The sequence below is a fragment of the Theropithecus gelada genome, chromosome 5 (assembly GCF_003255815.1).
Source record: "Theropithecus gelada isolate Dixy chromosome 5, Tgel_1.0, whole genome shotgun sequence".
NCBI lineage: Eukaryota > Metazoa > Chordata > Mammalia > Primates > Cercopithecidae > Theropithecus > Theropithecus gelada.
In genome coordinates, this window is record NC_037672.1 from 169,830,209 (window position 1) to 169,844,290 (window position 14,082).

The window sequence follows — 14,082 nt, forward strand, 5'->3', positions numbered from 1 at the left end:
ACACACTCAGCTTCTTAATGAGCTTTCAGTATGGGAGAAAAAAATCTCAGTCTTTTTGTCTTGCTTTGCTAAACAGACATATCTCTCCAATATTACACCTGTAGAGGTCATCTTTTACATTTATGTTGCTATCTACTTTTTTTCCATTAAACTCTATCCTATTATAATTATCCCAACCTGGATTTAAACATTTTGATTCAACTTAATAGCAATTGAACTATAATTTGTTCCAACCACAGATTGGATCAACATCCATTCATTCCTTCATCTAAATTGTTGATTGCAGTGCAAAGTCAAGCACGGAGCACTCTATCATATGGTAGAGGTAACAAAATCCATTACTGAGCATCATTTGGAGGAAGTTACTCAACCAGAAAAAAATTCACGTAAAATGATCTTCTAGACCACCATTCTCCAGCTTGCCCATAAGGAAACAAAATTGAACTCTTCAAACACCTTGCTGAAAACCGGATGCCCAATGTCTGCAACATGCCCTTTTTGGTAACAGACGACTTACGTCATTTTATCCTAAGAAGTTGCGATCCTTATGGAGAAAATTTCAGTGCAAATTGAAAATTCAGTCACCTTGTCAAAGAAGAATGAGGCTAACTCTTACTATACATTCGCCCCAGCAATGAAGCTGCCTTTTCAATAATTAATTCTATCTTCCCATCCTATTTTTAGCTGTATGTCTAACCCAGCTGAAATCACTTAGGTTGTTATGACCTTCTAACTTTTACCATTTCAACTTAAGCAATATTCCTACTGATTACCTAACATACTTAACTGCCATTCTGTGGTCACTCCGAAATAGAAAGGCTCTGTTATCTCTGACTATCCTGGGGCTCTTCCATAAAGAGAAAGTCTTTGTGAATTGAATGCCTGCCCAGATCTAGACTGTCAAACAGAAAAGAATCTTGTTAATAAGAACTATGAAAAAATCAAATTAGTGTTTGTTGATCAGGACAATTCTTTCCTACCAAGCAGGTGTGGGGTGGGAGCAGGACTGGTAGTTGGCTTAGCCAAGAAAAGAGATGAAACCTAACTCAGAGACTCTGCGCCCAGTCTGTGCTCTTAACCTCTGAGTTATGTTTCATTCCTAATCCTAGCATTCTGGGAGGCCGAGGCATTTGAGAAGCCGAGACAGATCATTAGAGCCCAGGAGTTCAAGCTCAGCATGGACAACATGGTGAAACCCTGTCTCTACCAAAAAATAAAAAATAAAAGCTGGGCATAGTGGCATAGTGGCGCAGACCTGTGGTCCCAGCTATTTGGGAGGCTGAGGCAGGAGGATCACCTAAACCTGGCAGGACTAGGCTACAGTGAGTCGTGCCACTGCACTCCTGCACTCCAGCCTGGGTGACCCAGCAAGACCCTGTCTCAGGAAAAGAAAAGAGAGAGAGAGCACAGTCTCTGACTCCTGCAGGGCCCGATAATAGTCACTAGCCCCACTGTAGATGCTGGCTTTGGGACCTTGGGCAACTTTCTTACTATGAATTTCTGTTTCTTCATTTATAAATTGGGGATAATAATTCCCTTTATTATCTACTTTAGTATGTGCCTAGCAGGTTATTCTGATAATTAAAAAAAAATTTAAGTGCACCTAAAGCATAGCACATAACAAGAGTTCAATTGATGTTAGCTGCGACTATGCCATGCATTCAACAAGATAACTTCTGATTTGATTATAGCTCTCCAAATAAGTTTGCATACAGAAATAGATGGGCTAACTACTCATATTTCTACACTGTACATTTCTGTACTATTTTAACTATTTAGTTATAGCTAAATCTTAAAATATCAATTTCATGAGAGCAGGAATTTTTCTCAGCTTTCTTTCGTGCACTCTTTCCAGCATCTAAAACACTCTATGGCACATAATAGGTACTTAATTCAAATTCATCTAATGAATGAATAAGGGAATCTAGCTTCCTGTTTGTCCACATTCACCATCTCTTCAGGTTGCTTAAGTGGGTTTAGGTAGGAAAAAAAAAAAAAAGAGAGAGAGAAACTCTGGGTAGAATACTTAGCGCTGCCTGACACCTAGATACACGTTTGACAAACAGTAGCTATTATGTTCACATGACTTGGGGCAGGTTTACTGAGGGGAGCTGAAGAGATATGGATAGATGGAAACAAGATGGAAAACATATGGGCTTGTTCTACTCATAGAGCTTTCAGTATGGAGGGGAAGCAGACAAATACTACTAAAAGGAAGTGGACAGGATAACATAAGAACACAAAACACTGGGCACTATCCAGATGAGAAGGGTGGGGAAGCCTTCTCTGACAAACTAACTTCTAAATGGAGACCGAAAAGATGGAGACTTTTACCTTTTTAGATAGGTAAAGCAAGTGATGGAGAAAAAGACCCCAGACATCCAGATCAACTTGTGCAAGACCCTGAGATAAGAAAGATATTGTTTTTCTCAGAACAGAAAGAAGCCAGTTGAAATGCATACGGGCAGCAGAAAATGAACTATTAGGTTGGTGCGAAAGTAATTGCAGTTTTTGCCATTAAAAGTAAAATAAGGGCCGGGCGCGGTGGCTCACTCCTGTAATCCCAGCACTTTGGGAGGCCGAGGCAGGCGGATCACGAGGTCAGGAGATCAAGACCATCCTGGCTAACATGGTGAAACCCCGTCTCTACTAAAAGTACAAAAAGAATTAGCTGGGCGTGGTGGCGGGTGCCTGTAGTCCCAGCTACTCTGGAGACTGAGGCAGGAGAATGGTGTGAACCCAGGGGCAGAGCTTGCAATGAGCCGAGATCGAGCCACTGGCTCCAGCTTGGGCGATAGAGCAAGACTCCGTTTCAAAAAAAAAAAAAAAAGTGATATAAGGTCAGACATCCCAGCCTGGACAACATGGCAAAACCCCATCTCTACAAAAAAATAAAAAATTAGCTGTGTGTGGTGGCAGCACGCGTGTGGTCCCAGCTACTCAGGCTGAGAGGGAACAATTGTTTGAGCCTGGGATGTCGAGGCTGCAGTGAGCCAAGGTGGCGCCACTGCCCTTCAGCCTGGGCAACAAAGTGAAACCCTGTCTCAAAAATATAAAAAAGGCCAGACATCTGTAGAAGCAGGACTACAAAAGACCTTGTAGGTCTTGCTAAGAATTTAGCAAAGAGAGTGTGAAGTGTTTGAATGGATTGCGGAGCAGGGATCTAACACATCAGGATTGATTTTTTTTTTTTTTTCCCATGATCCTGGCTGCTCTCAGGAGAATTGAGGACAGGTTGTACACATCACTTGACCACAGCCCAAAACAGCTGGTAAGACGAGCAGAAGGAGGGTTTGAAAGTTTGCTGTAGCCAGCACCGTCTCAGCACACACACCAAGGGGTTCTGTCAGGGCATTAACAAACATTATTTCTTTTCTTTTTTTTGAGACCGAGTCTCGCTCTATCGCCCAGGCTAGAGTGCAGTGGCATGATCTCAGCTCACTGCAACCTCCGCCTCCTGGGTTCAAGTGATTCTGGTGCCTCAGCCTCCCAAGTAGCTGGGATTACAGGCATGTGCCACCATGCCCAGCTAATTTTTGTGTTTTTTAGTAGAGATGGAGTTTCACTATGTTGGCCAGTCTGGTCTTGAACTCCTGGACCTCAGGAGATCCACCCGCCTCGGCCTCCCAAAGTGCTGGGATTACAGGCATGAGCCACTTTGCCCAGCAATGAAACATTATTTCTCATTGGCCAAATTAACCACCGATGCAGGAAGACCAATTTTCTCCTCCAGTGAGGAATTCTAGCTGTCAAAGAAAAAAATGGAAAAGGGTAGACAAAGAGACTGGTTTGTCCTTTTTATGCCTATCAAGGTGTTGTTTGCGTTCTCCCAGATGCCAACAGTAAAAATAGGCACAAAAAGCCTCCTTGATTTGTCTTTCTTCCAGATGGCTCAAAGGGTAGTCAAATATCAACCTTGTTCATCTGCACAACCCTAAGAGGTGGGAAAGCAGATCTTTTAATTCCCTGTCTCATCCCACTCCCCTCCTGCCCACTCCGTTCACTTTACAGATGGAAACCCTGAATCACTGACAAACTAAGTGACCACAAAAGGTTATTGTCAGAGATAAAACTAGGATTAAAACTGGTTTCATAATTCCAAACCTTCATTCCCTCATACCCATATTAGACACAAAAGGCTTTGAACAGGAAGGAGTTCTCTCTTACAGAAATATCCTCTTCCAATGTATACTCTTACAATGAATCTTTCTACTTACATGGAAATTGATAGGAGGGGGTAACTCAAGTCTCCCAACTTGACACAGAGGAGCTACCCTGAGATCCAGTCTATATCTAACTGCTCACTGGACAGCTAAACCTTGATGTCCCATAAGCATCTCCAACTCATCATACCTAAAACTGAAATCATTATCATTCCCACACCAATCCTGTTTCTCTTTCTGCATTTCTTGCCTCAATACGGCTTTTCCTCTAGACATCCACCTCCTCCTTCTACCTCAACCTCCATATCTCATTAATCAGAATGCCCAATGCATTTCACTCCTCAGATCACTCCCTGGGTCACCCCCAACTCATCCCCATTGCTCTCGTTTTTGCATCAGCTGAAATCTGAATCATTGAGTAGCCTCTGGTGGTTCTCTTAGTGCAGTCCAATGCCTTTCTACGCCTCCTCCATCTTCCTCACCGCCACCGTAACGATAGACCCTGTGACTCTTGTTCAAATCTCCCAATGACCATTCTGAGATACTTTCACGAGAAGTCAAGCCTTAGCACTGTACCACCATCTTTTCATGATGTGGCCCCTGCCTACCTCTCGGATATCCTCATCTGGAATTTTCCCCCTTACTCCACCTATACCATATGACTTGCTGGTCTCTGGCACAAGACCCAACCTCCATCACCTCTGACAACTTCTCCTTACTCTGGCTTCCTCACTGTTCTCTAATCACCAGGGTGCATACCTGCTTAGGACCCAAACCCTGGCCATTCCCTCTGGGTAAAGGGTCTGAGACCCTTTGCATGGTTAATTAATTTACCTTCTTGGAGACTCCTCAGATGTTACCTTCTCAGTGAGGTTTATCCTGGCCACTCTATTCAATGTTCACATTGGCCCCACCCCTGGCACTCCAGGTCCTTCTTTAATTTTTTTCATGTCACCTCTGAACAGGCTATGTGTTTACCTACTATGTTCATTGCTCACTGTCTGTGGCCCCACTGCCCCATCCTCACCCCTATCTCTAGAAAACAAGCTCCAGGATGGCAGGGATTTTTGTCTCATTAAATTCATATTTCAAGCACCCAAAATAGTGCCTGGCAAATAGCAGGTGCCTAACACATTCTTTTGTTGAATAAATTAAATGCATAAATATACATGTTATTTTATATATTTTTTCATATATTCTTCCTTAAATCTAGAACAACCTAATTCATATCCTATTCACTCTCATCTACAGTGTCATTGACAAGTTTTTACTGCAAACATTTTTTTCTTTCTTTTCCTTTTTTTTTTTTTTTTTTTTGAGACGAGGTTTCACTCTTGTTGCCTAGGCTGGAGTGCAATGGCGTGATCTTGGCTCACCGCAACCTCCGCCTCCCAGGTTCAAGTGATTGTCCTGCTTCAGCCTCCTGAGTAGTTGGGATTATAGGCATGTGCCACCTAAGCCTGGCTAATTTTGTATTTTTAGTAGAGACGAGGTTTCTGCATGTTGGTCAGGCTGGTCTCGAACTCCTGACATTAGGTGATCCAACCACCTTGGCCTCCCAAAGTGCTGGGATTACAGGTGTGAGCCACCGCACCTGGCCTACTACAAACATTTCTTGTTTATCTATTGGTCTCCCCTATGTCTTGGGTCAGAGGGTGCGTCTTAGGTTACCTTTCTATGCTCTCTCCTCATACATACCAGAAAGTAAAAGTCACTTAAATAGTTGTCAAACTCAACTGACGTGATTAATATTACCTTCTAGGCAAAGGACCTAAACACACAGATCAGATACAAGCTCTGATCGTAATTGCACAGAAGAGCTCATTTCAGAGCCATAGATACCTTCACTCCATAAATTCTTTTGCTTAAAATGGGAGGTACTATCGCATCAGTTTGGATAACAGTTGAGGCAGAGGCTAATTTTTTAAAATTCTATTTTGCCAGACTTCAGAAAGCACAATTTAGTGTTGAATAGCTGGTCTCAGACCAGATGGTTGGTACATTCTGATTTTTAGAACTGGGGACGCTCCCTGACTAAAAATAAAGTATTGGAAAGGGAGGGTGGAATCACTATTACTTAGTTATTTACCTATTGGCAGGACACTATGCCAGTGATTTTGTATCTATTAACTCTTTTTATCCTCAAAATAAATATGTGAGGCGTACTGTCATTTACATGTTACAGATAAGTAACCTGAGGTTCAGAAAATTAAACAAGTTGTCCAAGATTACACAGCAGGACTAAAATCTGATAAATCCCCTACGCCACAAATCCAAGCACCATGTTGCCCGCGTTTCCCCAGCACCATGTTGCCCGTGTTTCCCCAGCACCATGTTGTCCGTGTTTCCCCAGCACCATGTTGTCTCTGCCCACCGTGTGACAGTTTCGTTCTTGGAATCACCTTCCTATACATAATGGACTCATATACCTATTTTACTATCTTTGCATCTTTAGCATTTGGTTCTTTTATGACCATCGTGGAATATTTTCTGTAACTCACACATTCTTAGAGTTCAGAGCCTACAGGACTATGGAACCTAATAAAGTCTAGCACAAACCCGTGAGTGCCACAGAGTGTCACACACACGTCAATCAAGTCCACGGGCCTGCTATAAAGAAGTGCCCCTTCCAGTGAGCTACCTGGAAAGGCGCACCTACAGTTGCCAGGGTGCACTGATCGACTGGCATTGAGCACTGATTAGGAAGTAGTTCTGGATTCAAACTTTCGCATTTCCTCTCAAGGATTTCTCATTTTCTCAGGCAAAACAAAACAAAACAAAACCCAAACAAACAGAAAAACACAAAAATAGATGGAGCAGGCATCCAGGAAAAGTGGAAGTAATAAAGGGAAATGCACTGCTGGATTACACTGTGAATAGCCAGAGCACAGGCCGTGCCATGCCCCAGGACTGGACAGAGAACAATCTAGTTAAAAGCACAGAAAGAACATCTATCGTCCTTTAGGGAGGGTTGTTTTAGAGCAGCAGACTTACCGAAACACTCAGAAGTCTATTCCACAGAAAAAACTGTGTTCAATTCTGTTCCAGCATCACTGCTGTGACCACTGAGGTGAAGGGCAGAGGAGGGAAAGGCTGTCATAGAACCAAAGACCACATTCAAAAAATAATTACTCGATCCACTGACTTAATTCCAACCAGGAAAAGCACCAGGAAAGACATTTAGTGATTCACAAGCTCAGTTGAGTAGAAACTTAAAGATGGCAATGATGTAGCTAGCCCCCGAGGTCAAAAGTGGAAAATGCTAGCTATGGGCAAGGCAAGGGCGCTTCGAGAAGCTTCACTTCCGGGACTTGCTGGGCACTCCCAAGACAAGGGCGAGCAGAGCTCTGTCTCCAACCAGGAACAGTCAGTCTGTGGATCTACCGATCACTGTGGATGGTCTCTAGTTTGACACCCTGTCATTTGTCTCTGTCACTAGTGACCTTTGGAGTAAAATGCTCATTCAATTTTATGACTAGGAGAGGCTCCAGAGATTTATCTAATCCCCCCCGCCCCCGCATTTTACTGATGAAGCTTCTCAGACATAGACAGATGAAGGGAATCCAATTTTTCAACTTTTATGAGAACATGAAGTACAATAACAGAAAACATATTCTGGACGGTTCGCGGTAGCGGTATATTTGCATACTCGACTGGGTTCACCCCAGGAATACACCTGTATTTGTCAGAGGATGTGTTCCAATATGGGATTTGGAAAAATATGACCAGTTGATGGCTCAGAAAATAATGTTTGAAAAAATAAAATGTTCAGAAAGTCGGGTTTGGCATTTGCATGCATGCTGAGGTACACAAGCTAGGGAAGAAAAGAGAATAGAAACATGTCCTACTCCTTTTCTCATTTCTTAACATTCACGGAGACGTGTGTTTTGAGGGGGAAATTGTGCTCATCTGGAGAGCCCACAAGAGCTTTTCTTTTTTCTTTTCCTTTTGTTTTTGTTTTTATTTTTGTTTCATTTGTTTGTTTTGAGACAGAGTCTTGCTCTGTTTCCCAAGCTGGAGTGCAGTGGCCTGATCTCAGTTCCCTGCAACCTCCGCCTCCCTAGGTTCAAGCAATTCTCCTGCCTCTGCTTCCCATGTAGCTGGATTTAGAGACGTGTACCACCACGCCCGGCTAATTTTTATATTTTTATTAGAAACGGGGTTTCACCATGTTGGCCAGGCTGGTCTCGAATTCCTGGCCTCCAGTGATCTGCCCACCATGGCCTCCCAAAGTGCTGGGACCACAGGTGTTAGCCACGATGCCCAGCCCCACATGAGCTATTGATAAAGGTAACAACAGAAAAAAATACAGATGGTGAAGAAGGGGCAAGAAGTGCATGTGTATAGAACAAAGTGAATTAGAATGTAGCAGGTCACCTAGAATTTTCATGACTATAACAGCTTAAGAGTGCTCTTTGAAAAACTGACTTAAATATATTATATCCACATATATTATAATACACATATTATACGTATTATATAATGCATGGATATATTATAATTGTATATTATAATACATATCCATGTAGCTTCACTAGTGGCTGGGGCTGGGAGAATGAGCATGAGACATTCTGGAGAAGTAGAGAGAAGATAATGAAGGAGACTGCTGCCCGAGGAGCCACAGTGGCGGCTGGGAGAGGGCATCTGGGACAGCAAATATCTAGGAGCCCCAGAAAAGAAGGGCTGGTGGAGTGAGCTGCAGCTTACATTCTCCTTCCTCCCGAAAGCTGCTTCCTCCACCCCGGAGGAGAGAGTTTCTCAGTCTTTCCCTGGGGTCGGACGTCGGTGGAATTAATGAAGCAGGAGGGAGAGAAAATGGCAAGGAGATCTCAGGAGCCCTCTTTGTGTAAGGAGAGTAAAATCCACAATAAACTCAGGAAACTCATAAAGAGAGCAGAAGAGAATAGCAAGCCTTTGTATTAGGCACAGCTCTTTGTTTACACTGAAAATAGAAACAGGCAAACCAAATTGCCTGCAGGTTGCCTTTCTCCTTCCTTATTCTTTCTTCCTTCATGCAGTGCTTAACTATGCAAACATCCGGATCCTAAAACGACATTAAATATTGGTTGATGGAGTCTTAAAATCCAGGAGCAACCCAGAAATGTTTACAAAGGGTGCCTGAGAAACTCCTAATTCTAAAAGCATTGCAAGTTTAGTATTCCTCAGATAAAGGTAACCAGAGCCTGTAAACCTTTCCTAAACTAAGTAAAACATTACTTGATCCTAAAATGTGAGCAGTGATTTGGGGATGTTTTCTTGTATTATTGGCATTATAGACCACATTAGAGATAAAATTCATTACTAATGAGGAAAAATCTTTTTTTTTTTAGCATTACCTTATCCCCACTTACACAATTAAAAGGGGGTGTGTGTTAACAGAGCTTGTTCAGATAATGAGCTTGCTCACTACTTAAACTTTCTGTCCCCGTGTATCTCTTCATTCACTGGGCTGTTACCTGCATCACGTACCTGGGGGCTTTTTTTAAATGAATGTTGCCTCCTCCATTTTGCAGAAAGCAATGAGAATGGCAGCACTGGAACACCTGCATTATATCAATAAAGGGATTGAGAGGAGACTGAAGCTCAAGAGCTAGCAAATTTGAATTTGTACATCCAGTTATTGCCTGTGTGCCCCCTGTCCCCAAACTCATATTCATCTTCTGAAAAAGGCAGCTGAGAACCCAGCACTTTTGACTGCTTTTTGTTTTCTTTTGTATTTCTCTTTCCCATTAGAGGTTCAATGTGAGGGAATTATGACTCTTCTAGTCACTGTGTGTGCGTGTGAGCAGGGGGTATTATTTACTGTGCACTAAAATATAATTTATTGTGTATGTGTTTCTCCCCAGATAGCTACATTATTGGCTACTTGACAAGCAACCCCATAAGCTTATTATCTTCAAAATCCAAGCAGATAGCAAAAAGCTCACCACAGAGCAGAAAATGAATGGATTGCTTTTTTTAAAAAAGTGAATGACCGATTGAATGAATGAATGAATGAATACATTTATTGTCTCTAGTTGAACCTGCTTGTAGGCTCTACATAGTGCCAATAGAGCCTACAAATCCACATTCCATATTGGCAACTCCACCTGCTATTGTTTGATTTGGGAGCTGTTCTATTTACACAATGAATATATACTGAAATATAAACAGAAATATCTTACTTCTGTATATTTTGGGTTGTAACCATTCACCACGTATTACAACAGTCTTTTCTTTTCTTCCTGACTCCTCCAGGACAGAACATTATTCCATCCTGTGAGCAACAGCTGCATGGATTGCAACCCCGCAGAGAAGAAGATTTTCATGGCCAGATGTGACCCTCTCTCTGAGACTCAGCAGTGGATTTTTGAACACATTAATATGACTGTTTTAGAAAAATTTAACCACCATGCCAGCTCCTAGAAAGAAGGAAGGAAGAAAGAGTGATTACCTACAGATTATAAATGAAATTTTAGCCAGCATCTGGGTCGAAGGAGTCAGGAATAACATTTCCTCGATCCAGGAAGGCTGGTTTAAAGATTTGTAAATGCCATGTCAAAGTAGGTTGTTTTGAAGAACTTCCTGCATCTGAAGAACTTGGCTGAGAATCTCACCAGCTGCTTCTGAGAACTTGAGACTAGCAGTTCCCTTGCTGGCCAAGGGCAAAGATAATTTAGGGACTTTTCAAAACAACTGCTGAGCTAATAAATCCTAGCATTTCTCAGGTCAAATCCTGCAGTAGTGAGTAGCTATGAATGGATCCTATTAACTGGGTGGGAGGGGGGTGAAAACGGAGTGCATGACTGCTCTGACAACCTGAGGATATCACAGGTTTAGAACTAGCCACGCTTAAAGGGTGAGCTGTACTCTTTGGTGCCATTCTCTGACTAAGAATGGGTTAAGCAGGTTTAACCCTTAAAAGTGCTGCAGATGATTTCAGAGTGCTCATACTATTCTGTTTTTTTGTTTTTTTTTTAAGTGAGGGTGCAATATCTAATGTAAGACTTCAATTACATAATGAAATGGACATCCAGTGTTCCCATTCTTTCGTTTACATTTGCCTTTTTGTTTTTTCAGAGCAAAGGTTTTTTATTGTTTGTGGGAGTTCACCTCCTTGAATCCACTGGATTTCTAATTCAGTGCCCTTCTATGAATCCAGTTAAAAACAAAAACAAAAACAAAAATCTGTGCTCTCAAGTTACTCCAAAGAAAAATCTCACAGAAGCAGCAAAACCATATAAGATTTAGGAGAGGGACTTCCCTGGGAAATCTATTTTTACTTTTCTATTATTTTTAAAACCTTAAAAGTCTGATATTTGTCCAGTCATAATTTTTATTAAGCAAGGAAATGGAGTGAGGTTGATGTAATTAGTTTAGGAGATTCTTAAACCCAAATAAATCTACACTCCAAGTGATATGTGAAAATGGCTTGGTTCACTTCAATTCTGTTTAATCAGTGGTGGGAGCATACAAGTGGTTTCATTTGTTCGTTTGTTTATTTGGGTTTTGCTTTTGTTTTTTATTTTTTTCTCGTTGTTGTTCTTTTGTAGTGTTGATATTAATGACGTTCTTTTATTTGGAAGCTCATAAAAGGAGTTACCATTAATAAAGTGTTTCTGACACCATTTTCTGTTAATCAGACAATATTTCAGGGATGAAGAAAGGAATGCTCTGAAAACTAAATGGAACAATTAATCCTTAAAACAATTTTTTACTGTTCAATAATATCAAGATAGGGGAAGAATATACAGGTATCAAGGTGGTTCTCGAGAAAAAAGAATCATGTTTATGACACATCTCTTAACTTTTTTCAGTATAAAAGTGTTTTAACTTTGCTTTCTTTTTGTTTTTTGTTTGAAGTTGGTTTTCCTGTTAATAAAAATTTATATAACATCTTGGATCTAGAGCATTAAATTTTAGAACTGGGAAGACTCCTAGGATCCAATCCCTTTGCTTCTTCAGATGAATAATAAAAGCCCAGAAAGGCCCAACTCCTGGCCAGGTTGATGTCTTCTGGGCCGTATTCCTGTGTTTTTTATCTTGTGCTGTGTTGCCTCACTCCGTTACCAAAGCTGGTTCTGGATTTTACTGTGATTTAACTTGAGATTTTCAATCACTAGATGAGAAAACTATGCCTCCCTGGGGATGCCCACTAAAGTAATATCCACATTCAGAAACTGTAATACAGTACATGAAGCCTCTTCTTGTACATGTTCATGATTTTGTTATCTCCCTGAAACCTAATGAAAATGTCTAGTTAAACTACCAGGCCAATAGTTGGGGAAGAGTTATTTCATTATCTTTACTGATTTTTCAAGCATTCTTTTGAAGAGCTACTTTTTTCTTTTTCTTTTTTTTTTTTTTTTTTAATTATACTTTAAGTTCTGGGATACATGTGGAGAATGTGCAGGTTTGTTACATAAGTATACACATGCCATGGTGGTTTGCTGCACCCATCAAACCCTCATCTACATTAGGTATTTCTCCTAATGCTATCCTTCCCCTGGTCCCCTACCCCCTGACAGGCCCCAGTGTGTGATGTTCCCCCAGTGTTTGATGTTCCCCTCCCTGTGTCCATGTGTTCTTGTTGTTCAGTTCCCACTTATGAGTGTGAATATGTGGTGTTTGGTTTTCTGTTCCTGTGTTAGTTTGCTGAGAATGGTGGTTTCCAGCTTCATCCATGTCCCTGCAAAAGACATGAACTCATCCATTTTTATGGCTGCATAGTATTCCATGGTATATATATACCACATTTTCTTTATCCAGTCTATCATTGATGGGCATTTGGATTGGTTCCAAGTCTTTGTTATTGTGAACGGTGCTGCAATAAACATATGTGTGCATGTGTCTTTATAGTAGAATGATTTCTAATCCTTTCGGTATAGACCCAGTAATGGGATTGCTGGGTCAAATGGTATTTCTGATTCTAGATCCTTGAGGAATCGCCAGACTGTCTTCTACAATGGTTGAACTACTTTACACTCCGACCAACAGTGTAAAAGTGTTTCTGTTTCTCCGCATCCTCTCCAGCATCTGTTGTTTCCTGACTTTTTAATGATCGCCATTCTAACTGACGTGAGATGGTATAGCATTGTGGTTTTGATTTGCATTTCTCTAATGACCAATGATGATGAGTTTTTTTTCATATGTTTTTTGGCCGCATAAATGTCTTCTTTTGAGAAGTGTCTGTTCATATCCTTTGCCCAGTCTTTGAGCGGGTCTTTTTTTGTTGTAAATTTGTTTAAGTTCTTTGTAGATTCTGGATATTAGCTCTTTGTTAGATAGATAAATTGCAAAAACGTTCTCCCATTCTGTAGGTTGCCTGTTCACTCTGATGATAGTTCCTTTTGCTGTGGAGAAGCTCTTTAGTTTAATTAGATCCCATTTGTCAATTTTGGCTTTTGTTGCCATTGCTTTTGGTGTTTTAGTCATGAAGTCTTTGCAGATGCCTATGTCCTGAATGGTATTGCCTAGGTTTTCTTCTAGGGTTTTTATGGTTTTAGGTCTTATGCTTAAGTTTTTAATACATCTTGAGTTAATTTTTGTATAAGGTGTAATGAAGGAGTCCAGTTTCAGTTTTCTGCATATGGCTACCCAGTTTTCCCAACACCATTTATTAAATAGGGAATCCTTTCTCCATTGCTTGTTTTTGTCAGGTTTGTCAAAGATCAGATGGTTGTAGATGTGTGGTGTTATTTCTGAGGTCTCTGTTCCCTTCCATTGGTCTCTATATCTGTTTTGGTACCAGTACCATGCTGTTTTGGTTATTGTAGCCTTGTAGTATAGTTTGAAGTCAGGTAGCATGATGCCTCCAGCTTTGTTCTTTTTGCTTAGGATTGCCTTGGCTCTATGGGCTCTTTTTTGGTTCCATGTGAAATTCAAAGTGGTTTTTTTCTAATTCTGTGAAGAAAGTCAATGGTAGCTTGATGGGAATAGC

General features: G+C 41.1%; 1 protein-coding gene across 3 annotated transcripts in view; it reads left to right on the forward strand.

Annotated features, from left to right (window-relative positions):
* The window catches only part of GALNTL6 (polypeptide N-acetylgalactosaminyltransferase like 6), a 1,222,748-nt gene extending 1,210,710 nt beyond the window's left edge, over positions 1-12,038 (forward strand). For 2 of the 3 annotated variants that reach the window (XM_025385423.1, XM_025385424.1), the window contains exon 12: positions 10,401-10,876. In XM_025385423.1, the coding sequence (XP_025241208.1) occupies positions 10,401-10,568 (168 nt within the window). In that variant the 3' untranslated portion in view covers positions 10,569-10,876. Of the gene's footprint in view, positions 1-10,400 lie in introns of all 3 variants that reach the window. The other variant, XM_025385422.1, reaches the window with a different exon arrangement.
* The last annotated feature ends 2,044 nt before the right edge of the window (positions 12,039-14,082 follow it).